Here is a 27432-nt window from a genome sequence, read left to right as displayed (position 1 = left end):
CACGCCAAATATTTCCCAGGTTTATTTGCCCCTTCAAACGACTTTTGATTCATTCTCTTAAGATTCCATTCCAATTCCTTATTGTTCATTGCCATCAACTGCTCTTGAAGGATTTTAATGTCCTGATATATCTTCTTTTTCTTTTTCCCTGGTCTTTTCTTTAACTGTATCTCCTTGGCTTTTATTTTTTCCATAATCTCCCAGTAGCATCTTCCAATGTCTTTGATAGCTTTAAAATGTAAGCTTCTTTATTTGGGTTACGATTCTTTGGTGGAGACTTCAGATGACACATTGAGACTCCTGCAAAATTGTGTTCTATGTTAAAAAAAAATCTTTGTTGATTCAGAGCGCTGGCTGGGTTGCTGAAGCAGGTAATTACACAACTGTAAAGCAGCTTGGTGGAATTGACCGGACTGCAGGGTCTGCTACCTTGCAGGAGATAACAAATCATGATTGCCTTCAAAGCTCGGCACTTCGAAATCACCAGCCGTCTCCCTCTTTCAAGACAAAACGTCCAGCCTTTTCTTACTCAGTGGGCTGCTTCTCCTTCCTGAGAGCTCAGCTGACACGCACACACACAACACACACAACACAACACACACACACACAACACACACACACACACAGCCTTTCCCCAACCCAAAACCCTGATCAGATGGAGGGGGGAGGATTCCCTGGCTTGAGGAACATGGCTTAGTTTTGCTTGCTTTCTTCTTTTTTTTTAGTTTGGAAAATTATATGCTGCCTCTACAGAGTCCTGATTGCGAGTAAAACCAACATCATAAGAACAGTAAATTATCAATATAAAACAAGCAGCCAAAGTCATAAAAACAGCTTTTTTTGCTGTGACCGCAAGAACTCAATTCTCAGGAAACAAGCATCTCAAACTAAGCAACCCTGGAATTGATGTTGTGACACTTCCCCTTCGTCCTGCTTTTCCCAGCTGAATAGCTCACTTCCCGCGGGTTCCCACAACCCACCTGACGACTTCTTTTGCTTGCTGCTTCTCTTGCTTGCGGCTTCAGATGAGAGGGAACAGCGTTGCTTTTCTCTGCATCCTTTTCCTCATCTTCCTGCGCACCACCTCAGGATTGAAGAGAGGCCGGGAGGTGTTGTCCTTTGCATCCAACGGCTGGGCTTTAAATACCCAGCTGGAGCCTGGTGTTTGCTCTGCACCCCTCCTGCGCCTCCTGAGATTTCACGTTTCACGAAGGTGGCATCTCTGCTCTATTGCTGAGGCAACCAAGACATAACCTTTGGTGTCCATTGGGGGCTCATCTTCTTCCGTCACTAGCTGCACATTCCTGCCCTGGTTGCCATACCTCCCGGCTACACCGGGTGCAATTATAGGGGGTGCTGGTGATTGGCCCTGGCGGAAGCAGGTGCCTGTGTTCCCACAGCAGCACAGCAAAACGTAGCAGTCCTCCGAAACCCCTGGAACTAGTCCTGGAGCTGTGCCTTTAACCTCTAGAAGCATGAGAATAATCGTGCTGTTGGAGGGAGGGCAGCATACAGCTTCCCACCCAGTAGCGGAATGCTGGCCTGGCTCTCTTGACGTGGATTCCTTGGTACTCATACCTCTTTGGTTGAAAAAAAAGAGCCCCCATTGGAGGCAACCTTCCTTCCTTTAACTCCTCTGTCTCCCTTCTGCCTGGCAGGGAAGGACGCACGCCTCCTCGTCTTCCGGCTGAGTGCCGTTCGGAAAGGCATCGAAGCAAGACAGATCAAGAGCAAATGTGACTGTCGGGAAAACAAGCTTGAGAAAACAAAAGGTGCCTGGAAACTGTCAACTGTAAAGTTAGGACCGTCATCCTCCACCTTTTCAGAGTGGTAATCCCACTTTGTCTTCCGGGCACCATTTTAAACTTTTTTTTTAAAAAAAAAACACCTGTATATACTTTGTGTCTTTTCCCTTCTCTCTAGTTCAGTTAAGACATCATGCTAAGCCATAGTTTAAAAGTCTAGTGGTGTCTGATCTAGTAAACTGCAGTTTGTTTAGATATATTTATATTTTGCCTTTTTTTACTCCCCCCCACTTCCTCCAAGGAGCTCGGGGTGGCGTACATTCTTCTCTTCTTCACCATTGTATTCTCACTACACCCCTGTGAAGTAGGTGAAGAGGGAATGACTGGCCCAAGGTAACCCATGTGAGTTTCATAATGAGTAGCTGAAAGCCACAAGAGCCCAGGGCCTTTGGCTTGCACCGAAAGCTCTCACTTCTGGCCATGCCTGTTTTTAAAATACCCACAGAAAGGGAAAGGACAAATGGTCAGCCCAGATTTTCTTCAGTTGACTTAGTGTTCCCAAAGTCCTCTCCTGCTGAACTCCAATAATCTGTCCACCCTGTTGCACTGGCTCAAAAACAACTGGGCATGCTTTCTGTGCCTTCTTGACCTCTAAAGCCAGGAGAGGCGGCATGTGTAGGTATGATAATCTTGCAGACTCCATCTTTAGTCCAGAGGTGGAGAGCTGTGCAGAGCTCTCTCTTTCATCCCTGTCAGCCAGTGAGGGTATCCTGTGTGGGCCAGACTGACTTACACCATGTTCCTCGTCCAGGCTGCCATTTATACGCCATCAACACCCACCACAGCAACGAACTGCGGATAGTCGCTGCCATCCGGAATAAGCTGCTGCTCATCACCAAGAAGTACAAGCAGTGGGACAGCCTGAACAACGCTCCGTTGACGTCGCCTCCGTCTGACTCACCTGTTGAGGAATTCCAGTACATCAGGGTAGGTTTGAGGTAAAGCACTGGCAACTTAATCATTGCTCCCCACACAATGTAAGGACTTCAAGGAGAAAAAGTGTCCCCTCTGGCCTTATGTTTCAGGCATGTCAAGCTGTCTTATACCGAGTCAGGTGACGGGTCTGTCATTTGCAGTCCTTTGCACTCCGACTGGCTGCAACTCTTCAGCCTCTTCTCCTGGCCCCCAACCTGAGGGCTTTTTCAGCATGCCAAGGGTTGAACTTAAGGAGCCTTCTGCACTCAGAGCAGGTGTTCAAACACGCAACTACAGCCCCCTACCAAAGCTGCTTTATCCTGGACTCTCTACCCTTCACTGAGCTTTACAGGGTCTTGGGTAGAGACTGGTCTTCTCTGAATCTTTCTTAGTGACTGAGATCCTTGTATAGAGATTCTAGGAACTGAACTGGGGCCTTCTCCAGTCAATGTCATTTGAGTGTATTGATCTTTGAGCTCTGCCAGGGAGGGACGGCTCTGGGGGAGGTATCATCTCTCAATTACTAAGGGTGTCATTCAATTACAGGTTTTTGGTGGGTGGGGGAAGATTTAAAGTCCTACTTTTAAATCTGTTCAAGCTTAAATTGCCCCAAAGTAGCACATTTTATATTCCTGGTTGTTGCTACTGTTTATAATGTTGTTACTGTTGTTACTGTTTATAATGTGTAAAGTGCCTTCAAGCTGCAGCCAAGTTATGGCAACCCCTCATGGGGTTTTCAAGGCAAGAGACTTTCAGTGGTGGTGTGCCCTGCCCTGCCTCTGAGCAGTGACCCTGGACTCCCCTGGTGGTCTCCCACACAAGTACTAACCAGGGCTGACCCTGCTTGACTTCTGAGATTTAATGAGATTGGGCTAGCCATACCCACAAAATTAGCCATGGATTAATTATAACTGTTACAATTTAAATCTCACAATGATAACTATAATGACACAGATTGGTCATTCCCCCTTCCGCAGCTAAAAGGATTTATGCCTTTGTCATAAGGTCCATCACACTGATTAGAAGAATGGTTCCCCACGGTGTGGAACCAGGGAGATGGCCAGAAGCCAAGATGCTCCTGAGGCTTTACTACCTGTTGTATGAAATAGGGCAGCAGGGCTGCTAGTCCCGTCAGCGCTGATTGGAGAGGCGTCCAGCATAGGGGTGACATGGTGCCTTTGTTGTGGATTATAGCATGCCCTGTAGGGCCTGCTCTGCGTGTCACTGAACCACCCTCATCTTACAAGAACGCTGAAAATCGTAGACGTCTCTCAGGCCTCTGAAAATCCAGCAGTCCTAGCCCACACACTTTCAAACATAAGGGATAGAAACTTGGCTCTTAAATATGGACAGGCGAATGGGCAGATGATGGATGGATGGATGGATGGATGGATGGATGGATGGATGGATGGATGGATGGATGGATGGATGGATGGTGAGAAAGAGACAGGTTTTTTTAGGATGTGGAATTGTAAGTCCTGGACTGCGCTAAATGTCCATCCCCCCATTTGCACAAAATCACACAACACACACATTGCTGCTCATTCAAATCTCGTGTTCTTTGGGTTGCAGGAAATCTGCTTGTCAGATCCGCCAGTTGTCATGACCTTGGTGGATGGGCCCACTGGAGACAATGACAACCTGATTTGTGTTGCCTACCGGCACCAGTTCGATTTAATCAATGAGAGCACAGGCGAATCCTACAGGCTGCATCACGTCGAAACGAGCAGGGTAGGTTTCTTGGGCATCAAGGTAGTGTTTCTTTCAGCTGCTGCTCCTCGCCTCCAAAATCTCTTGGCACCAAGTTTGCCTAAGCCAAAGCAGCCTAAAACATCTTGAGAACAGGGCTGCAGTCTGTAGAGCAAGGATGGGAAGAAAGTAAATCTTGATCTATATGTGGGCCAATTTGGGGTGGATTCCTCGCTCCTGCTCATTGCTGGGGTTCTTGCAAGAGATGCTGGACTAGTAGTCTACCCTCTTGCTTAAAGATCTAAAATCTCAGGATCACTTCACACAGGTTGATTATGCTTGACTTTCATTCAGATCCCCAATCAGCCAAGACACTCATTGGGTGAGCTTTGTCCAGCCAAATGCATTTTAATTGTCTTCTGGATTTACACTGCAGCTGTAATTTTGCTTTTATATCCTGAATGATTCTATAAAGCCATGTATCTTTTGACTAGCAGCCCTTTCAGGAGCCCTTTTAATGGCTGACAGTAGGGAATTAGGGCTGACAGGAGGACATACTTGGGTGGATGGGGGGCAAAATTCCATGGGCTGTTGTCAGTTTGTAGACAGGCAAGCAACGAGATTAACTTTCAAATATGTTTGGGTTCAGTGTGGGTGGCACAAGGGTGCCCAGATGGGATCTTCATCTAGGATTCCTTGATGGCACCCAACAGCCTTGGAGCAAGGCCTTCACAGACGATCTCAATGCTTGGATATGCTCATGTGGGAGAAGCCATTGGATTGTTCTCGGATAGCATGTTGTAACCTCTGCGTCCAGCTTGCCCACTACCCTTGCCCATTGTCATTACAGGTTAATTTTGTTGCAGCTATTGATGTGTACGAAGATGGGGAAGCTGGCCTCCTCTTGTGTTATAACTGTAAGTATCACTAGCTTACACGTGTCTGAACGCAGGACGGCATTTGTTCTGTATTGTGGCAGTACATAGTTGATTTTCAATTGGTAGAAGGCTCATTTGGCACAGAAGTTTTAAAAGATCTGAAAGTTAGTAATCAGTTGATAAAATGGCACATGAATGGCTAATGTGTATTGTTTTAAGGCAGTTAAAAAACTGATAAACATATTTGCCAAGTACTTGGGACAGAAGCTGCAACCCATGGCAGTCAAAAGCTTTCTTGGTGTCTAAGAACACCCGTACAGATTCTTTATCAAGATTTAAACATACATCCAATGCCTTGGATTTCACTGTTAGTATTCTACTAACCATACAACATTCACGCTGGTTCACAAGTGCTCATCGGACAGTTTTTGAACAATTTCTGGCTCTATTGAAACAGCCAGCAGAGTTTGAAATTAACCAGGCATGAAATCCTTTGGAAGAGAATTTCACGGTTCTGGGGCTACAACAGAAGAGGCTCTGCTTTTTATAGGCCTCTATAAAAGTTGGATGCTGCAGTAGCAAAATTGCACTGGGTAATCTTAAATTTTAAATTGTTGGTTTTGTAAATTTTGATTCCTTGTAATTTTATTGTATGTTAATCCTGTGTTATTTTATTATTGTTGTGAGCCACCCTGAGCCTGTTTGCGGGGAGCATGGATATAAATACGATAAAATAAATATATATTTTTAAAATTTATTTCAAATTTGTATTCCGCCCTCCTCGCGAGCGGGCTCAGGGCGGATAACAACATATTAAAAATACAATTAAAAATTCATGTTCATTAAAAACAACACATTTAAAACAGGATGGTGGACAGCCTTCACAGGGAGGGTTAAGATTTATATACCCCTTTTTTCCAGGCCAGTGGAGGCCCAGCCTCAGCCATATGCCTGGCGGAACAACTCTGTCTTGCAGGCCTGGTGAAAAGATAGTAGGTCCTGCCGGGCCCTGATTTCAGCAGACAGAGCGTTCCACCAGGTGGGAGCCAGGACCGAAAAGGCCCTGGCTCTAGTTGAGGCTAGGCAGGCCTTCTTGGGGCCAGGGACCACCAACAGCTGTTTGTCGCCTGATCGGAGTGTCCTCTGGGGAATATATGGGGAGAGATGGTCCTGTAGTTATGCTGGTCCCAGTCCGTACAGGGCCTTATAGGTCAATACCAGAACCTTGAATCTGATTTGGTACTCCACTGGCAACCAGCTTGCATAAGAACAGTGTTATATGCGCCTTATTTGGCACTCTCATAATAACACACGCTGCTGCATTTTGTACCAGCTGTAATCTCCGGGTCAGGCTCAAAGGCAGCCCCGCGTAGAGTGAGTTACAGTAATCTAGCCTAGAGATGACCGTTGCTTGGATCACTGTAGTTAAGTCACGGGTTGACAGGTAAGGGACAAGTTGCCTGGTCTGCCGCAGATGGAAAAAAGAGGACCTGACAACCGCTGTGACCTGTGCCTCCATTTTCAGGGAGGCATCCAAGATCACCCCCAGGCTCTTAACCCTCGGAACTGGCACTAACAGTGCCCCATCGAGGGCCGAGAGCCGGAGTCCCGAACCTAGTCCCCCGTGGCTCAAGTACAGGACCTCTGTCTTCATCGGGTTCAGTTTCAGCCGACTCTACTTCAACCAACCAGTCACGGCTGCAAAAACATGTTCCAGGACATCTGGGGCTGAGCCGGGCCGGCTGTCCATCATCAGATACAACCGGGTGTCATCTAAATAAATAAATTTCAGGGAGAGTTTTATGGATGAAGGTGCTTCCTGAGATAGCTAGGATCCATACCATTTCAGTTCCCTTTCCCAATTTATCCTTACACGTAGCAGGAGTTGGAATGAGTAGACAAGGCTGATGCAGTGGGCAGCTGCAATGTTTCGTCTACCAACCATGAAAGAAAGTGAAGCCAACCTCCGCTCCATGAGGCATTGCCAGCTCTTTTACAGTAGCTGGGTTCATAAAATTTCATTGAGTGACTCTTTTCCTGACATGATGTGGATGCTGTATTGGGGAAAACTTTCCATGTGTCTGGCTACTATCTGTGGCACAAGAGCAGGGCTGGCATATTAACTAGCAGCCCTAACTCCATTATACTGTCTTATAAACCCTTTTCTTGCATTTAATGTCAAGACTGGTGTCTTTTGTTTCAGACGTTTGCTATTATCGAAAAGTGTGTCCCTTCAACGGGGGTTCGGCTTTGGTCCAGCCCTCAGCATCTGACTTCCATTTCAGCTGGAACCAGGTTCCTTATGCTATTGGTAAGAACAAGCCACTGTGGCAGGCTCAGCATTGACGACCACACTGTGTGGGGAGGGCCTCTCTGATCATGTGATGCTGCTCCTTCCGTCCCTTCGCAGGGATCCAACACAAGCTCCTCATCCTGACCTTCAAAAGCTTCCATGACCGTGCTGTCATATGCCAATACGACCCTGCCCACGATCTTCAGTTCCACTGCTCTCGCCCTCCTGCTCTCTCAAACACCCCTGCCCTTTCTTCTTTGCTGCCCCACATCCCTGGAACTGCTTTCCACGTTACTTGCACAATACTGCCCTCCTCTCTGTTTCTTCAAAGTCTTCCGTGGAGCCTTTGACACACATCCTCTTGTTTCTGTCTCCTACTGAAATTCAGCCTAAGTATGTGAAGCTGAACAAACTCATCCTTCCTCTCTTTGCCCTGATCACTGTCTTCCTCCCCACCTTCTATAGCTTCCACCCAGTGTCAGTTTTTAGGTTGTAAGCTTCTCGAGCAGAAGCCTGTCTTTTGTTGATCTGGAGATGGATGGTGCCGTATTAAAAGGGCCAAAACTTGACCTGCTTTTCAGCTCGTGTACTGTGTTGCAGTCATTCCTTTGTGAAATTGCTTTCTTGCATCCTCCCACAGTTTGTGCTTTCCCTTACATCTTGGCTTTCACAACTGATTCCATCGAGATCCGATTAGTGGTGAATGGGAACCTTGTCCACACGGCCGTGGTCCCTGCACTTCAGCTGGTCGCATCAAGGGTAAGGAGCAGGGAGGAACAAATTCGTTCTTTGTGCAAAAATCTTTTTAAAGTTTGTTTAGACTTCTGCTCATCGGATTAATAACGACACCCAAAGCAGAATTACACCCTTCTAAGCCCGCTGACTTAAGTGGGCTTTTGAAGGCTGTAACTCTGCTTTAAGATGGCACTGAAAGTATCTTGTCCCTTGTGCCTAGACAGTTTTCACCACAATAAACTGGGAATCAAAGCAGTTTGCATAAATTAATTCTACATTAAATTGTTGTTCATCAGAGCACTTTGCTTGGAGCTTTTCACTTCACTGAGTAAGATTCAATTCTGGCCGTTTTCACACGGCTTACTGGCCACGGAACATCGTGCCGAGCTCCCGGAACGACAGCGTCTTCCTGGTGCCATTTCGCACAGGAACGGCGAGAAATTGCGCCAGGAAGACGCTATCGTTCCGGAAGCTCAGCACAATGTTCTGTGGCCAGTAAGCCGTGTGAAAACGGCCTCTCTTTCAGGTGATTGGACTCTAATCCATTTGACCCTTCCTGCGGATTTTGACACATTCTTGAGAATCTTTCAACACAGGTTCAGATTGTAATTTGCCATACCTGGGATCAACAGAGCCCTCTGTCATGTTCTAGGACCTGGTGTTTGCTGTCCAGGCCTGTGCAAGGAGGTGCACATCAATTTCTAAACATCATATGTTAAGACCCTTCATTTCATTCAGAAAGTAGCTCCCAGCTATTAAATTACAATTCAGAGTACTGCTGGAGAGGCAGAGTTGAGGTGCACCCGGATGCTGTTTCCCCTCCCTCTGATGGTTTCAGTGTTGATGGTTGGGAGCTGGAGGGAAGCGGAATTCTCAGCTGGATGAAAGCATGATAGAGACATAACCTGGCTGCTGCCTCTCCACCTTATGACAGGAGATTGGTTGCAATTATAATGTTTTAAAAAATCAGTCTTCAGTCTGCATGCGTGTGTATGTATGACTCTGAACATCTCACTCATAGAGACGCACATGGAGAAATTCAGAGTTCTGTCAGTTATAATATAATGGAACCTCCATATTCAGAGGCAGTACACCTCTGAATACCAGATGATGAGGACAGACAACAAAGAAGGCCTGTTTTCTTTGTTCTCTGCTTGTGGGCTTCCTGAAGGCATCTGGCTGGTCACTTTTGGGGACAGCATGCTAGACTAGAATGACCGTCGTTCTGATCCAGCCAGAAACTTCTCAGACTCATTCCCAAGTGCCAGGGATGGGGTGTGTTTCTTGTTACTAAGTCTATATAGGGCTTGTTCAAGTACAGACATCTGGAGAAAAGAGAGACTCCTCCTTGCAGAAGGTGGCTTAAGAAGTTCTCTTTGCTAACTCAGCCTCCATTTCTTTCCAGTCAGATATCTACTTTCAAGCTGCAACGGCAGTGAGCGAACCATCCAACAGCAGTTCCAAGGAGACCAGCTCACCAAGCTCCCCGCAGACACCATCAATTCACGAGATCCCGGTTTTCTCTCCTTCTGCAGCAGAAGGTAAAGAGAGGAAGAGAATAGCTGGCGGGCTGATCCCCCAGAGCACTAGAGCTAAAGAAGTAGTTTTCAAGTTTGAAATCCACCTTTAATCCCACTCTGCCACTTGGATTCTTAATTTTTATTTTATATAACCATCTGTGTCCTCTTTCTAGAGTATCCAGGTACTCTAGAGAGATCTTATGCCTTTTATAGCTGTGATAGCCCAGGGAGTTTGACTGGCATGGGTGAAAAAAGCTGCACTTATTTTATTTATTTATTTAGGACATTTATGTATTGCCTGTCCATAGTCTGAGAAAGTTTACAAATAGAAATTCCCATGAAATCATTAAAATTTCATAGATTATCAATTAAAAAAAACATAAGGCATTAAAAACAAGCTGGGTAGATAAAATGGATGCTCAATGGACGCTCTAATACTATAAGGAAGGAGTATTTATGATGGACCGTGTGCTATTTTGACTCGTTGGTCTATGTATTTTGGAGGTGCTACCTATGCATTTGCACATTAGGGATGTATGTTGCAGTATGCTATAGACTGTTTAAAGAATTCCTTTTGGGACCAGCATTTGAGCACTAACCCTTTATTAGTTTGAAATTAACAATCTCTAGTCCAAATGGTTTGTTGATGCATATGGCACTTTAAGAGGTGTTTTCCTTGTTAGTACGGAGTGAAAATTTTGAAATCGGATTAATTGTTTATGTTAATATAGGAGTGCAAGTTATGTTGTTGTGAATAAAAAAACAAAATACTAGTTTGACTTGTTTATAACCCTTGTATTTATTGTTGACGTCAAAAGTAACACATACTCCCGCCTTAAGCACTTTTAAAAATATTTATATAAAACAGAAGCAGACCATAAAACAGCTAAAAGTATAAAACCCCTTAGTATAAAGTCTGGGTAAAAAGAAATGCTTTGGCCTGGCATTAGAAAGACAATATGGTAGGTTATCATGCAAGCCTTGTATATGAGGGATATCCCAAAGGCAAGATGCCATCTCCAAAACCAACTTATCTCTAGTCGTTACCCATCTCGACTCTGAAATTGGGGACACAGACAACAGAGTTTGGGAGGCAGATCTTAACTGGCAAGCTAGACAATATGGGAGGAGATGGTTTAGGGCCTTAAGGGTGAGAAGCAGCACTTTGAATTGTGCTTAGAAGGGTTGCCAGTGCATCTTTCAGCCCGGCTGCTGCATTTTGAACAAACAGAAGTTTCCCCACTGTTAAGATAGGCACAGATAGGGCACATTGCAGTAATCAAACCCAGATGTGATCAGATCGTGGCGCACTGTGGCCAGATCACACTTTTTGAAGAGTGGCTGTAGCTGGTGTATTGGCTGAAGCTGATAAGGTGCTATATGTGCCATGGAGGAGCCACGTGCTTTCTGCTATAAGATCCAGTAGCACCCCCAAGCTATGAACTTTCAGGGGAGTACAATCCTCTCTAGGATAGGCCAGGTCTTCTGAAGCATCTGCTGAAGTTTCTTCTTCTTACAAACTGTCATCCCAGATTCACGAGGTGATCCTTTGGCTGGCTGACTGTTCCCAGGAGAAAATAACTTAGTTTTGTTTTTGTTTTTAAAGAAAGAATGGTACTGAATCAGCAGCAGCTTGAGAAAATAATGAACAGGCTTAAAAATATTCAGCACAATAATAATCAGGTTCCATTTTCCATGGCATCTGCTAACTCACTTGGCGTGTTCTCCACCTTGGAAAGATCCCTACCTGTTTGTTTGAATCAAGCCACCAGTTAAAGACCTTTAGACTTGGGGATCTTGAGGAGACTTCCAAGGGCCCAAGAAGAATCTTACCATTATTTTATTCATAAATGGGTACAGGTTGTATAGGTTTCTCTGTGGGGCAGCTAGCGCTCTTTCCTCCCCTATGAGTTTGCCTGTCAGTTAAGCTTTGGTTGTAAGCCCTCCTGTGGAGGCAAGGTAGACAAACACCAGAGACTTGAATCTGGGGCCCTATTTGTGATGCTTTCCTCCCCTGGCAATTCACCTGACCCCCAGCTTTGCTGAGCTTTAGGCACCAGGCCGAAACCTTCCTGTTTTCTCAGGTCTTCTTTTGACTTTTCCCCCTCCTCCTACACTGACCCAGAGCTGCTCACCACATATTCTTACCGCAGCCCTGAATTAAGTTGCAGGTACTGAGTATTTTTAGAGCATTGAGAATGAGATTGGATTTTATGGCAGGATCCGTTTTTATTTTTCTTAATTTTATTTTAACTGTTTTTTATATTTAACTGCTGGAAGCCCAAGTTGAGATTCCAACATAGAAATGTTTTAAATGACCAGACCTTAGATGGTCTTCAGCCCATAGTTGTAAATAAGCACTCTCTTGTTGTGAGAGAAAATTGCCTCAAGAAGAACAGGAAGAGACAACTTTGCACAATTGGTTCTGACAGGCCACTAGCAACACATGTACATACGTTTGGGAAGCAGGGCTAGTAAAATATGTCTTTTGACTAGTAATTTATTTGCCCCAACTGCTTTATTTTTATTAAGTTGTTTTTATTTTCTTTGTTTATAACCCAGTTTTCTCACCGACTCTCAAGGCAGAATGTGTAAAACAATGCATTCAAATAGCCTGAGATATCTAATAAACAGTACAAGCAGACTAGGATTACAAAAATTAGAAATGATGCAAAAAAGCATGATATATCAAACAGTGCAAAGAATGGAATTACAGAATTAGAACGCAATACTGAAAGAACAGAATAATACAAACCACAGTGGCATAAATGGCTGTCCTGTTCCCCTTATAAAAAAGTACCTTTCTGAGCCATTCTGTTATAGTATAGCCCTATTCCCTTTGTATCTAGCTGCTTTTGAATCCCTGATTCTACTTCCTGTCATTTTAGGTGAAGCCCTGTGTAAAAACATATACAAAATTCCTCTCAGCAATCTGGTTGGCAGGAGCATCGAACGTCCACTGAAGTCCCCCCTTGTCCCCAAGGCCATCACCACCCCGACATCCGGCAGTGCTGCCTCCGTTCCTGCTGTTCCTTCCCTCTCTTTGCCACGCATGGAAATCAAAGAGATTGCAAGCCGGACGCGCAAAGAATTACTGGGTAAAGCTGTGCAACTGACACCTTGTATTGTTCTTGGTGTCACACTGCATCACTTTCTTGGACAGCATCTTTTGGCAACAGGTTAACCTACTTTTCCCTGGCTTTAGAAAACGCTTCCTAGCTGTCACTTAAAAATTGAGAATCACATCTTTCCGGTTGAACCTAGGCCAGCCTTGGTTATTGATGGCTGTGGAGGCCATTTGGATGGTCAGTATTGGGAGAGAGAGTCTCAAACCATCACCCTGGCCTCTACAGTTTGGCTTGCCTTCTAGACTGCCCTCCAGGTATTCCAGTATATGCCTGCAGAAAGGTTCTGTCCCAACACAACAGTTGCAAATATGGCTCTCCTCTCTCAAGGAAATTGGGCTGGATCTTGCTGACATGCTTTCAGAGCAGCTGAATGTTAATGCCACATGGTGCTCTTGCAGGCGCCAGGTGAGTGCTGTCACCTTCCTGTGTTGCTTGCACACTTCCTTGAAGAGGCATCTGGCTGGTGGTTGTCAAAAGAGGGCAAAGTAGTTCGTGGCAAGTGACCACACCCATAGTGTCTTCTGGAAGGCTTCGGGGTTCCCTCTTCTGATTCACATCATTTTTCTTTCTTCATTATCCAGGTCTCTTAGATGAGCCCGTCTCCAAGTCAGAAGGTGGGCAGAAGCAAAAAAAGGCTGCTCCGAAAGTGACAGACCCCAAGCAGGGAACGCTCCGGTCGACGAGCAGCGATAGGTAACGATTAAAAAGTTGTAACTGTTCGGTGGATGGTGCCTTGAGCATGAGGTCAGATTCCCATCCCATCTAGCCAGCTGGATGGTTTTTATCCCCCTCTTATCACCACACATGGCATCCTGGTAAAATGATGTAAATGGCTGATGGATTCATTGCTGGGAAAACGACACAGCTAACTACTTTTGGGGTGTCATTGTTGAGATTTCCTCCACGGTTTGATTATGTGGCTTTGGTAACCAAGGATGGATTGTTTCAGCTTGATTGATTTTGGCTGTATCTTGTTGATTTATAACCTGGCTTGGGGTTTGTGTGTTAGAGGAAGATGGGTAAAAGGTTACAGCATGCTAAGATTGGGGAATAAATCTGCTTTCCTGTTGTTTAGATCCAATTTCTTTTCATTCGATACTCAATAAATATGGGTTGAGTTATGCAGATTTCTTCCACTAGTAGAAGTACTTTCCCCCAGTACAAGGCCCCTTCCCCAATGCAAGAAGGAAGCATTTTTCCACTTGGGATCTCCCTCCGCTAGCAAAACAGATTCAGCCCATCAATAGTTGCTTTCTTCTTCTTCTTCTTCTTCTTCTTCTTCTTCTTCTTCTTCTTCTTCTTCTTCTTCTTCTTCTTCTTCTTCTTCTTCTTCTTCTTCTTCTTCTTCTTCTTCTTCTTCTTCTTCTTCTTCTTCTTCTTCTTCTTCTTCTTCTTCTTCTTCTTCTTCTTCTTCTTCTTCTTCTTCTTCTTCTTCTTCTTCTTCTTCTTCTTCTTCTTCTTCTTCTTCTTCTTCTTCTTCTTCTTCTTCTTCTTCTTCTTCTTCTTCTTCTTCTTCTTCTTCTTCTTCTTCTTCTTCTTCTTCTTCTTCTTCTTCTTCTTCTTCTTCTTCTTCTTCTTCTTCTTCTTCTTCTTCTTCTTCTGTGCTTTTGAAACACTCAGAATGAACCATCAGAAAGTTCCACAAGGCACACCTAAGGCTAATCTACAGCTCGAGAATAATGCTATGGTATAGTCCCTCCCGGAACAGTCTCACTTTAGAATGCTAGCAGGGAATTCACTTGCTTGAATATTTTCCCTAGTTCAGAAATTCCTGGCTGAGCTTAGACACACACACACACACACCCCGATTGTAATGTGCTAGTTTTCTGTGTGTGGGTTTGTTTGCTTTTTGTTACAGGAGGAAGAATTCAATCATGTAATTCCTCACCTGCCTTCTAAAGCGGTGCAGCCCCAAGAGAGCTGACTCTTTTGAACGCAAAGACTGGATCTTAACAGACTTTTCCTGTAGGCACAGTCTTGCAGATGCATGGTTATGTCTCTCTTAACTGGATTTAAGAGCTCCTCCAATGGTTTGCCTGTCCCAATCTTTACTTGCGTACTGGAGCCTAAACCACACAATTTCCGCTGAAAGGCAGAAGTCTTGGAGAGGGGCAGAAATAGGTTGGATTCCCCTCTTCATTCCTGCCCTTCTTTCTGCAGGCTTGTTCCTAGCACTTCCGAAAGCACTTGCGAAGAACGCCACTTCTCCACCAGTTCAGACCCTGACACCACCGTGCGGGAAGAGAGTCCCCCCTCTGGTAGCACCTTCCTTCTTGGAGCCTCGTTTGATGAAGACACCATTGACTTGAAATGAAGACAATCTGGATACAGTACACAAACACTCACTCATATCCCCCTCCCCTATACTTTCTTGTCTCCCCTCCTCTCCCATTTCATACGATTCTCGAAACCAACATAGAAACATCACACTACACTTTCTAATAATCCCTGGAACTGAATTTTGGCTATTAAGCTCTGGAAAGCTTAACGTTTTAGACTCTTTCAGTTGGGGGAGGTGGGGGTAATTTCAGTTTTCCCTGTGGTTAAAGTAACTATCGTTTCTAAGTGAGATGCCTGATAGTCAATTTTTTAAAAAAAGTTGAAGCTCTTTATGTAAATAAAATCTCCTTCCCGGCCCCAGAACTCTTCACATTTGGAATAGGCGGCACATGGCTGAAATGCTGCTTCGTTCATTGTAAAAAGATAGGAAAGACTCATAGAGCAAATAAGTCTCTCTTTTTTTTTTTTTGTCCTTCAAAAAATTGCAAGCCAGAAGTGTCACCAGCCTTGGCTGAGTGAGCGGCGCGCCTCTCCTACTGGCCACGCAACTGTTCACAAGTTTGCTTAAAAGTTTGATAGCAAAAGCTGAGAATGCAAGGAGGAGCTGGAGACAGGCGCCTCGCTTCTTTGGAGTTCGGAAAGCCGAGAGGGAGAGGGAGGGCAGCTCCTGGTGCGGATCCAAGTCCTGCCGTAGCCTCTGCATAAACAGGCATTGCAGGGTTTTCCTATTGTTTAGAGAACCTGCACAGCCTGTTCCGTTGAAAGAAATGCCCATGAACACCGTGGCAAGCAAAACCTCTCGAGTTGCTTTCAGCTTTAAGCACCCGTCTACAGCCTTAGCCTTCTACACATTTTCTGAGAAGAAAGTTAAGCAGGAAGATGTTTGTTTTTTTAAAGCAGTACAGATAATTTGGCAACTGCCAGGCAGTGCTAGTGTAACCTTTTGTGGAAGGCTGAGGCAGTGTGTGTAATACTACTGCGTTGGGTACAGGCGTAACACATCTCCTGATAACCATGGTTAACAAATGAGGGTCAAGCTTCAGGAAGGCACGCCTCCTCCTGCATCACCCCCTCAGCAAATTCTTCCGTTTAATCATGATTATAACGCAGTTAAGCAGCACCTGTAACTAGGGGTCCTGTTTTTCCAAGATGTGGATGAAAATTTCAGGTACTGGGTTAAGGCTAACTCTGGTTAACATTAACCGCAGTTCACCTTAGTGCTGGGGAAATGCTTAAGAACTGAGGAGGGGGGTTCTTTGGGGGAGGGTCTGTGGGCATGTGTCTTATAGGGTGGTTCTTGATGTGTTCCCTAGGGATCCAGTGCTATGTTGACCTCAGGCCCACGCGTATGGATCTTTTGCGTACTTTGGAAGAGGCCCTGATCCAACGCTTCCATTTGTCCCTTCTGAAGTCTGCCTTCTGCACTGGCATCATGTTAGCTGGCTTTAACAGTCACTGAAGTGTTTGAGACTGAGAGCCAAGCTACAAGTGATGCCTGACACAGGTTGGACACTTGTCAGCTTCCCTCAAGTTTTGATGGGAAATGTCCTGGTTTTACAGCTTGGCTCTCCATTACAGCTGCAAGACCAGGATGCCTACGTTTCCCATCAAAACTTGAGGGAAGCTGACAAGTGTCCAACCTGTGTCAGGCGTCACTTGTAGCTTGGCTCTGAGATAGGTGGCTTGGGATGTGCTCCAAGAAGCCCATCTAGTCCCCTCAGTTCTTTCACCTTGGAAGACTTGAATCACATGGAGACTTTCTGGGGCAGGAACAGTTGAATGATATCTCCACAACTGAGGAGACTGCCGACGACATATCTCCAGTCAATCCAAGGAAACTGTGATTGACAGCCTCTTAAGATCCATAGCCTACATAAATTACAGACAGAAAAATAAGAGTGGATTCAAACAGCTGAACAAAACATATGGGACATCAAGTGGGAGGTTGCATATTTGCGTGCTCCTGCACATCAAAAATATCCTGCATGTAGAAAGCTAGCACATCAGAAAGAAGATTAGGTGGGATCCCATAGGTGCTAGTTCTCTGTACATAGGGTAGGTACTCCTGCCATGTGGTCCTTGTTAGATCCAGTAGCCTTTTGCCTGTTCCCCACATTGGCTGTCATTTTCCTTTTCCCATTGTTGTTTCTGAGTTGTATAATTACACAGATTGAAAAATGCCTACCTACCTGTCCTGCAAGTGATCCCATCTGCTTCTTGGGGATCTTCTGTTGTTGGGATTTTTTCTGTAGCACTAAAAGCTGATTGTTAAGTGAAGCAATATTTTCAATTAATGATGCACAGTAGCAGGGCTTTTATAGAACTGTGGCTTGCAGTACTGTGTAGAATGCTAGTTTTAATTTTAAAAACACAGCATGTTCCTAGTTCTCATGGGTACAAGGAGAATTAGTTAAAGGTGAATGCAGTATCCTAATTGAGAGAGGGTATGGGTCTAGGAAATGGTAAGACATGTTTGCTTGTTGCAATTTGCGGTGCTTCCTTTGGATCCAGATTCCACCTTCCTTTCTCCTACCTCCTTTTGCCCACCAATATTCCATGAGTCCAATCCCTCGGTCCCTTTATTACACAATTGCCTTATTTTGCTTGTAGGAACAGAGTACTTAATCTGCCCTGAATGTGACGATTTCGAATGAGCATTTTTTCACATTTTGGCCAACATGGGCATGACTGTGTCTGACGAATACTTGCTATATTAGATCAAGCAGTGAATGGCGACTTAACTCCTGCAGCTTCTTCGACATGCAGAAGTTGCACAGACAAATATCCAAAGTGCATGAGTGGACCCCAAAATGAGAGCGAGCCAAGAAAAGCTTCTGCAAGCCATTCAGATATAGGTGAAAAAATTTATCTGGCAAAGTGTTGTGTGCCTGTGTCAACAAGGGGGCTGTGATTGCTTTGTAATATCACCATCTTTATGTGAAGTCAACATGGCCGGCACAAGCACCTAGCAAGACTGGGCATCTGACAGGGCCCTTGTATGGTTGGAGGGCCTGTGGCACTAAGCACCAAAGCACAGAACGGCAGCAGTGAACTTGAAAAGTTGCTAAACAAAGATGTTTCGAGCCTTTTGAGCTTTGTCTCTTAGTTTGTGGTTCCACTCAAGCAAAGTTGTCACTGCCTGACTTAGACGGAAGAGCCTTCTAAACTCTGGAGCCAGCCCCGTAGTCAGAGCTTCCACATGAGTAAACATTCCGCTCACTTGATCTGTGATTGTAGATGCCTCTGCCTAAGAAAACCTGTTTTTTCTCCATCCCTTTTCCTTCGTCTTGCCACTGTTCATAGGGCGCCACCAGCCCCCATCCACATTGCACTTCTCAGGTTGCCTGTTTTCCTCCTGCACCTGCAAACATAATGTGGGACGTGTGTTGCTTTCTGTCTCCTCCATGTCAATATATTAAGAGTTGGCACGCTTATTACCTGTGTCATGCCAACATGTGGCTTCTTCCTATTATATATACGCACGACTTGACACAGCATCGTTGCACAGAGAGTTCCGCTGCCAGTAGATTCCATTAGTGAAGACCAGTAGAGGGAGAACATGTGAAGACGCTGCTTTGTGTGATGTTTCTACAGGTCGTGCAGGGTGGTGGAAGCGCAACACAGGAAAACGGCTGAGTGCAAACAGGAGAACTTTCGTGGTTCTGCTAGCAGCCGCACACAGGGGAATTCTCCGGGTTCCAGCTGGAAATTGTTCAGCTCTCTGTTCTTTCCCTTCTTCTTTGAGATGTTCCAAAGCTATTTGGATTATGTAAAGTGTTTGGGATTTCTTTGTCATTCTGTTAGCAACTGCTTGGTTTGCATCCATTGTCTGCTTTGGGGTTTCAAAGCAATGATGAGATAGTATTGAGGAATTCTGACGGTTCGCTGGCCTGTTTATGATACCCTGTTCTTGTTCTTCGGCTAACTGTGGTGTCCTTTCCCAGCTTTTCTACCCTTCCTCTAATTTTAAAAAGAGCTTTTGAGCAGTTCCTGATTTGGGAGGAAATCTGTTTGCTGCTAGAGCACCTTCTCATACTATGTTTCGCTGAACAAAACTTTGTCCATGCAACTTTAACATGTGAGGGCTACGTGCGGGGAGACCCTCTGATAGGCTGGTGAGCTGCCCACAGGAGCGTTCTGGACTCATGCCATTCGCAGGCCTGCTGAAGAGCCAGTCCTGTTGCTCCTTCAGAGGAAGATGCTTGCTCTCCTAAGCAGATGTGGGACTAGCCAGGTTGACTTTTATGTGAAAGTTGCGTATCTCATGAGTTCCTTCCCAGGCCCATGAAGGCTTCACAGGATTCCCAAGTCCTGCATGTTGCAGGTCATTTGTTTCCTCAAAACAGTTTGAGTGTGCCTGCAAGGCTGACCATGCCACTGAGGGCTAGCAGCTGGAGCCAGCATTGCAGGGCCTCGTCCAAAGCCCACGCCATGGCAAAGTGCCCTCTACCAGTTCCTGAACTCACACACACACACCAGCTCTTCTGCTTCTCCATTTTGTGATCATGGCCTGCCCTCTTTGAGTGAACAGAGACCAAAGGAGGAGGAGCTGCCACTGTTCACCCTCTCCCTCTGTGAAACGGGCCCAGAGCAAGAAGGCAGAATGAATGGGCAGTGGCAAGAAGGGGGGCACATTCATGGCAGCTCCCGCTGCCCCATATCTGGCACTGACAACGCAGTTTCGGTCATAAATGCTCCACGCTTTTTTCATGACATTAAGGAAAGATGGCTGGGATGCACGCAGCCAGACCTGTGCTGGAAGTAGCAGAGAAGAGGCAGCCCCGATTGCTTACCTTAGTGGAATAAACAAGACTTGAGTGTCTTGCCTTAGGTAATTGTCTCAACTTTAAGAGCATAAAACTGATAAAAGGGCAGACAGAATGGCATGCACTGGTGTGCTTTAAATTATGAGCCAGGATCTTGCCTCTGCCACGGAATCACCAGGAGATTCCTTTGGCAAGCCTCTCAGACCTAGTTGACACGTGCAAGAAAATGAGGAGACAAAGAACCAAGATGAGTAAACGGATTGTGCCCCTACAGGAGAGAGAAATCATTTTTTGGAAAATTTTCTGCCATATCCCCACCTTTTCAGGTTTTTAACAGCGCCTCTCCTTTCTGTGCTTGCAAAAGTAGCACAGGAGGATGGGGCGGATGAGAGAGTCTTGTTCTGGAAGATCTGTGTTTTCTGTCTGATCTTCTGGAAAGCTCAGAGCTGCTCATGCAGGGCTCTGGGGTGGCCGCCCATCCATTCAGTCCACAGCCTTCAGCGATGAAACGGCTGCACCCAGACCATTCACTGTTGCAAAAAATAAACATAACATAGCAAAGCAGTCCAGTCGTTGAACAAAGGAAAGTCCTTTGGCCAGAACACGTGGCAAAGTTTTCTTCTTGCCGGCAGGCTCCTAAAGCTCTTGGGTCCCTGTCTCCTTTGTAGCATTACAACACACACAAACACACACACACAAGCTATCTTTGCATGTCTGTCCTGTTTGTGCCAGTCAAACACCCAATGACCAAGAACTTCCACATTTCCTGCAGCATCACTGTGTGGCTGGAGTGAGGAGAATTTCTCTTTCGGTTTTCTTTCCTTTTTCTTTTTAAAGGGACTGTTTTCTGCAGGCTTGACTTCTGAATATTTATTATTTTCTCTTGCCAGATGGAAGGCACTCCAATTCTAATGTTTGTACAAAACAGTTTGTCGTCAAACCTGGTTGCTTGTTTTCCTTCAAAGACTTTGGTCAGAATCCGGCACAAGTTGGTTGAGGCGGGCAGCCTAATCTTTGCGTGGTTAGCTCAGAAGCCACACTGCACCCATGCCAGTGACATTTGCTTCTGAGTAAAGCTGCAGTCCTAAGCACACTTGGGACTTCTGAATAACTTTACACAGGGCAGGCTGTAAGTGAGCCTAACATTGTAGCTTCAGGGCCAAACAGATATCACTTGGGAGATCCAGGTTTAAATACCCTGACCTGATATTTTTTTTAAACTAAACCAGCCAGAGGGAGCTCCATTTTTTATTAGATCAATAGCCTGACAGGAGAATTTATTGCTCTTCTACTCCTGTGCTGTTTTCCTGATCTAAACTACTTCCTACCTGTATAGGGTGGGGTGTTAGATCACCCCAGCAGTGGGGTGGAGTGTTAGATCAGGAAAACTAAACCCTATGCATAGGTATAAGTACTTATATTCTTTTCTAAAAGAAAACTGTTAGTTTACTGCAACCAAAACATCAAAGCATCTTGTAGCACTGGCAAGCTATTTGTTGTGGCATAAGTTTTTCATGTGCCAGAACTTATTTTGTCAAATGCATGAAGTGCTGTATACAGATGACAGCAAGATCTAAAGCATGCTGTGGAACTGGCCTCCCAGACTCCCTTTGTAATAGCCCCCCCCACCATTATGTTTGTAACTCTAGCTGTATATATGTGTTGTTACCTGGCTGTAACACTTCATGCATCTGACCAAGCAGACACTGGCTCATGAAAGCTTTTGCCACAATAATTTGGTTATCTTTTAAGATACCATAAGATTCTCCATTGTTTTACTTATTCTATACATTTTTATCCTGCTGCTTGTAGCTTTAAATGGGTCTCAAGGCATCTCCTGATATAAACATTTAAAAAACCTCATTAAAACATACAAAACCTGATAACAAAACAGCCACAAGAGCATACCAATAGTAGAACAGCAGCATAAAAACATCCGTGCAGAGATTTAAAATCAAACTGATGACAATACGACTTGTCTGACTACAAACGAGACCCAGCAGTAATTTTTAAAAGTTAACTTATAGGAAAAAAAGGAACTTTTTCACCCTGACCAGGTTAATCTCCGCAGCTGTTGCTCCTTCCTCTGCTGCTTTATGGTTAAAAAGGGTAACTAATTCTGATCCTGGATCATTCAGTTTGCATCTATTTTAGCCTTTAGTTGCAACAAGTTCCCTCTTGATTTCTGTGGGATGCTTGATCCTCTGTGTATTTGTTCAACTCAGATGTTCCCACTTGATTTCAAGGGGACTTGCTCCCCACTAAGCATGCTTAGCATCTCAGCCCAAGCCGTGCCTAACTTTTGCTGGATTGTGCCCCTTGACTGTTAATCTAGTGGGGTTTTGTACTTTCAATGATTCTGTACTGTTGGGCTGTGGGTTTATCCTCTTGTGAGTCTCAAAGTTTAAATTACCACCAAGTGTCTTAAACTCGATTGTATTGCCATTGTTTTTAAATGCTAAAGTAATAATGTATTGATTTTTTTCTCTTTTTGTGTGTGTGTGTGTGTTTTCAAATGTAGCCTGTAAAGAAAAGAATCAAGATATGAATATAATAGCAAAAAAAAAAGTTCTAAAAAATTCTGTAGACCACAGCTGTAAAATGGACTGTAGGTTCTTTGGGTTTTTTTCCTTCCTTGATATGTAATAAATATTTATGACATTTAACATTCACTTTTTTTTCCCTTTGGGGCAGATGCATAATTTTTAAGTGGAGCTGCACAAACACAGAAGGGAATGTAGGATCCAGCCCGACAAGATGCTAGAAAATTTATAATGAGATCTCCAGTACAGATTTTTATTTTCAAATAGTAGCTGGTGGTGGGGAAGCGAGGTACCAGTTGCAGCCTCCATAGAGCACCTTAAAAGGCATCACGTCTGAATGTAACAAAGGCACGAAGGACTGGCTCAGTTTTGCCACCCCCACCACATTTTTCAGTTTTACATCTTTCAGTCGAAGATCATTAATGTCCATTTCACAAAAAACAAACCATTAAGCAACCACTTGCAATAAGCCCCCTAATGTATTAAAAAATACTTTAAACTGGGGTAGAAGTAAGGGTCTGCAACTTTTTACAATTAGAGACAAATTTCATCAAAATTCAAAGCAAGAGATTAGCAAAAAGCCAGGATAAGAATGCCCATTTGTAGAAGTGAAAATACACATTATTAATAATTGACACGTTGAATAATCCGTACAGTTGCTGCAGCCCTTTTGTGAGTCCTTCATTAGGAAGTGGCGCACACAAGGTCTCATAATAAATACATATAGGAGTAACTTGTGCAGTTGTTTTAGTGCACTGGTTTAAATCTCTGCATGGTTTGCACTTGAATTACCGGCTACTGTACACCTCTTCTTTTCCTTTCTGTAAAGCATCACTAAGAAGCCTTTTAATCTCATAAAAATCTTTGCAATTCCTTTCACATAGTGGTTATTCCAGCACCTTATTGATTGGAAGATTTCTTTTGAAGAGAGATGTATTTGGCTCTAGAGTCAAGTAAAAAAAATGCATCAAGGCAAAGAGCAGGAAAGGATGAAGCAAAACGAGTCTTGCTCAAATCAGCAACCCTGCAAAGCAGCCTCTTTGAAAGCTTTTGTGGGCTCAAACCAGAAGGGAGGGATCTGCAGCTCACAGCTGCCTCTCCATGCCCATGGCGGTAGAGAACACAAGCCCAGAAAGACAAGCTGGAAACAACTGTTGTGGGCTGAATTCTAATGAGGCTTCAGTGTGCTGGGGAGAATACGCAAAGAGACTTGCCACGGCTAGTCGATTTGGCCTGCAGGATGTAGCTTCTGCTAGGGGCAGGGACACAGCACCCAACCCACCATTCCAGATACTACCAGCAAGAAACAGCCACGGGTATAAAGCTGTGGGTGATCTTTTCCAAAGCAAGACTTTTAGGTGTAGCAAATTCTGTGCTGTTTACTTGCTTTCCCTGAGATTTCTCAGCAACAGATGCTGGAGCAAGGGGGAGCACATGATCACCTTGTGCCCTGTTGGGAAGGGCACAAGGCCCAATAATAAAGCATGAAGCTGCTTAGCCAACAGAAGAGACCAGGTTCCACCATGTCACCTGACTGAGGGGGACACAACTAGGAACTTCTTGTCAATTCATTTATACCCAGACTTTATTACCAGAGGGGATGCTGACCTTCTTCTTCTCCATTTTATCTTCGCAGTGACTCCATGGAGTGGGTGTGGGTGTGTGTCTGGCTCGAGGTCCCCTCACTGACCTTCCTCAAAAGCTAATTACTGCCCAGAGCGGTCTGAAAATGTGTGCGCGCTATATGCCGTCCAGTTGCCGCTGACCTATGGCGACCCTATGAATGAAAGACCTCCAAAATATCCTATAATTAACCAACTTGCTCAGATCCTGCAAACTGGAAAACATGGCTTCTTTTATTTGAGTCAAGCCATCTCGTTTTAGGTCTTCCTCTTTTCCTACTACCTTCCACTTTTCCTAGCATTATTGACTTTCCCAGGGAATTTTGTTTTCTCATGATGTGACCAAAGTACGATAGCCTCAGTTTTGTCATTTTAGCTTCTAGGGAGAATTCAGGCTTGATTTGATCTAGTACCCACTTATTTGTCTTTTTGGCCATCCATGGTATCCACAAAACTCCAGCACCACATTTCAAATGAATCAATTTTCTTCCTGTTAGCTTTCTTCACCATCCAACTTTCACATCCATACATACTAATGGGGAATAGTATAGTTTGGATTATCTTGATCTTGGTTCCTAGAGAGAGCTCTTATCTGGACATAATACCCTGAAAAACACAATTATTTCAATATTATTTACATCCCCCACCCACAATGCTTTACTGGCTGTTAATAAAATAGCCCCAGGCAGGAAAAATTAAGTTTGGAAGCAAGATCAGTACTCAAAACATCAGATGGCAATAATTTTATTTCACATGGCAACATCCTCGAAAAACTACATTAAATAGTTCTTTGTTCCACAGAACACAAAGTCAATCACTAATACTGTTATTTGCTAGGTCAGTTACCCAACAAAGAGGAGGAAGCATTTGGGAACGTGTTACATTTCCTCCAAAGGGCTGAGGACAGACTACACAGTGTCTTTCTCCCCCCTCCTCCTGTTTTGTTCTCACTGAGGTAGGTTAGGCTGAGGGAGAAGTGATAGCATCGAAATCACCCACTGAGCTGCATGGCTGAGTCAAGATTTGAACTCAGGTCTTCCCAGTTTTAAATCTAGCACTTAAAAGTCCAGCACTTCCACAAAACCACACAACATCTGGAACCTGGCTTACAGTGGCAGTGATGAGCCCAGCCATTCACAAAAGTTCTGTGCAAAGTTCTGCGCTACACCCTGACTATTCAGGCTTGACCCGCAACGGGAAAACATGAACCGTAACCAGTTTGGCTTTGAGCAGCATCAGCTCCTCAGCCCCATGCATTAAATAACTCATTCATACACGCCACAGAAAGAGTTGGTAGAATGAATGCCCACAGAAGGAGGTCGTTTTTGTAATACCCACCAAGTAGAAAACTAGCAAAACAGGGAGAGATGGACAGGACATTCTCCTTGCTGTGCTAGTACTGGGGAAAGAGTTATGTGCAAAAACTATGGAGGAACATATATAATCCACCAGCTGAAGACAGAAGTGGTACAGTTTATCATCTGAGGATTCTACCTCCTCTTTCGGCAAGAGAATTCTGGACTGGAAACTGCTTCATCTTCCAGTTGGGTGGAACTGCATTTCTGAATGTTCTCCATCCCCCCATGCATTGCTTGCATGTAATAAGCTAGCACAACAGGGGGCTTTTTATTACAATGAGGCAGCATTCAAGAAACAGCACACAGAAATTTACCAGGTCCTTTTGTACAATATGTAGATCAGCTTTCTAATGAAGAGCCCCCAATCTTTTCATATTGCAGACCAGAACATTACTCAGTTCCAGTTTCCATCCAACAGGGATGGAGAATGGATATCACAGTTCAAAGCAACATTCCATGGTGGGGAAATACATTCATGGCCACCAACTCTGATGGCAGCCTCTTTGCCTAACACTTTCAAGTCAGTACAAAAATATTATTCTCCCAAACCAGTCCATCCTCTGGCCAAACAAGAATATACAGTGCAAGAATATACAGTGTGGAAGGAGCAGTTGTTTCGGACAATTTAGGCTGCAATCTTGCACACATTTACACTGAACAAAGTAGAATTTACTTGTAAGTAAACATGTACAGGATTGTACTGGAAGGCAAATTCCATTATCCTTGAGTTTATATTGAAATTTCTTTTAAAAGAGAATTCAGTTGGTTAGTATCTATACCAGAAAGGTTCACAGAGAATGCTCAGCTGTGTTTTTCATCACAATGGAAAAAATTCCCAGATCATTACTGATCCCGGCAACAATAGGATTCTCCCCCTTCCCGCTTGCACACACAAATGTAGTGTCTGTCCACAGTTGTGAAATCACAGAAGCGAAATCATAACCAAATCGTTGACCAGTTTGATTGAATACTGTTGCTTAGTAACTAAATTAAGTATACACACAAATGTAATATCTTTTAAACTTTGCCAGTTTCACCAACTGGTGCCTGTGAAAGACATTTCTCCCTCCCTCTTGTACGTGTACTTAAATTTTTGTTCCCTCTCCAAGACCCTTGGAAATTGAAATGCTTTAAGCCCAATGCACAAAACAGCAGGGAAATCTGCATTCTCCCAGACCACCGAGTACTTAACAAAGGCAGAAAGATATATATTAACAAGCATACCTTCAAGATGCCAGAGTGAAAGCTTTTTAGAATGTCAGCTCTTTGGACTTTGCCATGCTTTGCCATGCTCCATATTATGCAAATCAAACACGGTACAGGAAGAGTTAAACAGTAAATATTCCAGCACTGCAACCCCCCTTCCCACACACAAGCACTTCTTTTTTTAGCAACCAAACATATGCTGGAGAGCCGTTCACAGAATGTCCAGCACCCTGTCTGGTTTGACCCTTAGCGGAGTCACAGAAACCATTACTGGATGAAACTGTTCCAAACATCTGAAATGGTTTGATTTGCATAATACTTTGATTGCCTATATTTTGCCTTAAAAAAACCCTTCCACTTTGCTTTATTGATAGGCGTTTATTGCTTTTTTCTCACTCTGAACAATTTAAGAAGCAAAAGGAATTAACTTAATCTGTATGCATACTTGCATCGGCCCTTTGTGTATTTAGTAGGGTTCAGGGCTTTTTTTCTGGGAAAAGAGGTGGTGGAACTCAGTGGGTTGCCCTCGGAGTAAATGGTCACATGGCTGGTGGCCCCGCCCCCTGATCTCCAGACAGAGGGGAGTTTAGATTGCGCTCCGAGCCGCTGAGCGGCTCGGAGGGCAATCTAAACTCCCCTCTGTCTGGAGATCAGGGGGCGGGGCCACCAGCCATGTGACCATTTTCAAGAGGTG

At 44.5% G+C, this 27432-nt stretch overlaps 1 protein-coding gene across 1 annotated transcript in view; it reads left to right on the top strand.

Annotated features, from left to right (window-relative positions):
- The window catches only part of GARNL3 (GTPase activating Rap/RanGAP domain like 3), a 133425-nt gene extending 116679 nt beyond the window's left edge, over nt 1-16746 (top strand). Inside the window, exons 20-29 of the mRNA XM_054997400.1 lie at nt 1659-1772; nt 2557-2732; nt 4293-4451; nt 5260-5326; nt 7491-7598; nt 8221-8339; nt 9721-9856; nt 12724-12933; nt 13545-13656; nt 15124-16746. Coding sequence (XP_054853375.1) covers nt 1659-1772; nt 2557-2732; nt 4293-4451; nt 5260-5326; nt 7491-7598; nt 8221-8339; nt 9721-9856; nt 12724-12933; nt 13545-13656; nt 15124-15277 — 1355 coding nt within the window. The 3' untranslated portion in view covers nt 15278-16746. The remainder of the gene's footprint in view (nt 1-1658; nt 1773-2556; nt 2733-4292; nt 4452-5259; nt 5327-7490; nt 7599-8220; nt 8340-9720; nt 9857-12723; nt 12934-13544; nt 13657-15123) is intronic.
- The last annotated feature ends 10686 nt before the right edge of the window (nt 16747-27432 follow it).

The sequence above is a fragment of the Eublepharis macularius genome, chromosome 14 (assembly GCF_028583425.1).
Source record: "Eublepharis macularius isolate TG4126 chromosome 14, MPM_Emac_v1.0, whole genome shotgun sequence".
Taxonomy (NCBI): Eukaryota; Metazoa; Chordata; class Lepidosauria; order Squamata; family Eublepharidae; genus Eublepharis; species Eublepharis macularius.
This window is presented reverse-complemented; position numbering and strand designations above follow the sequence as displayed.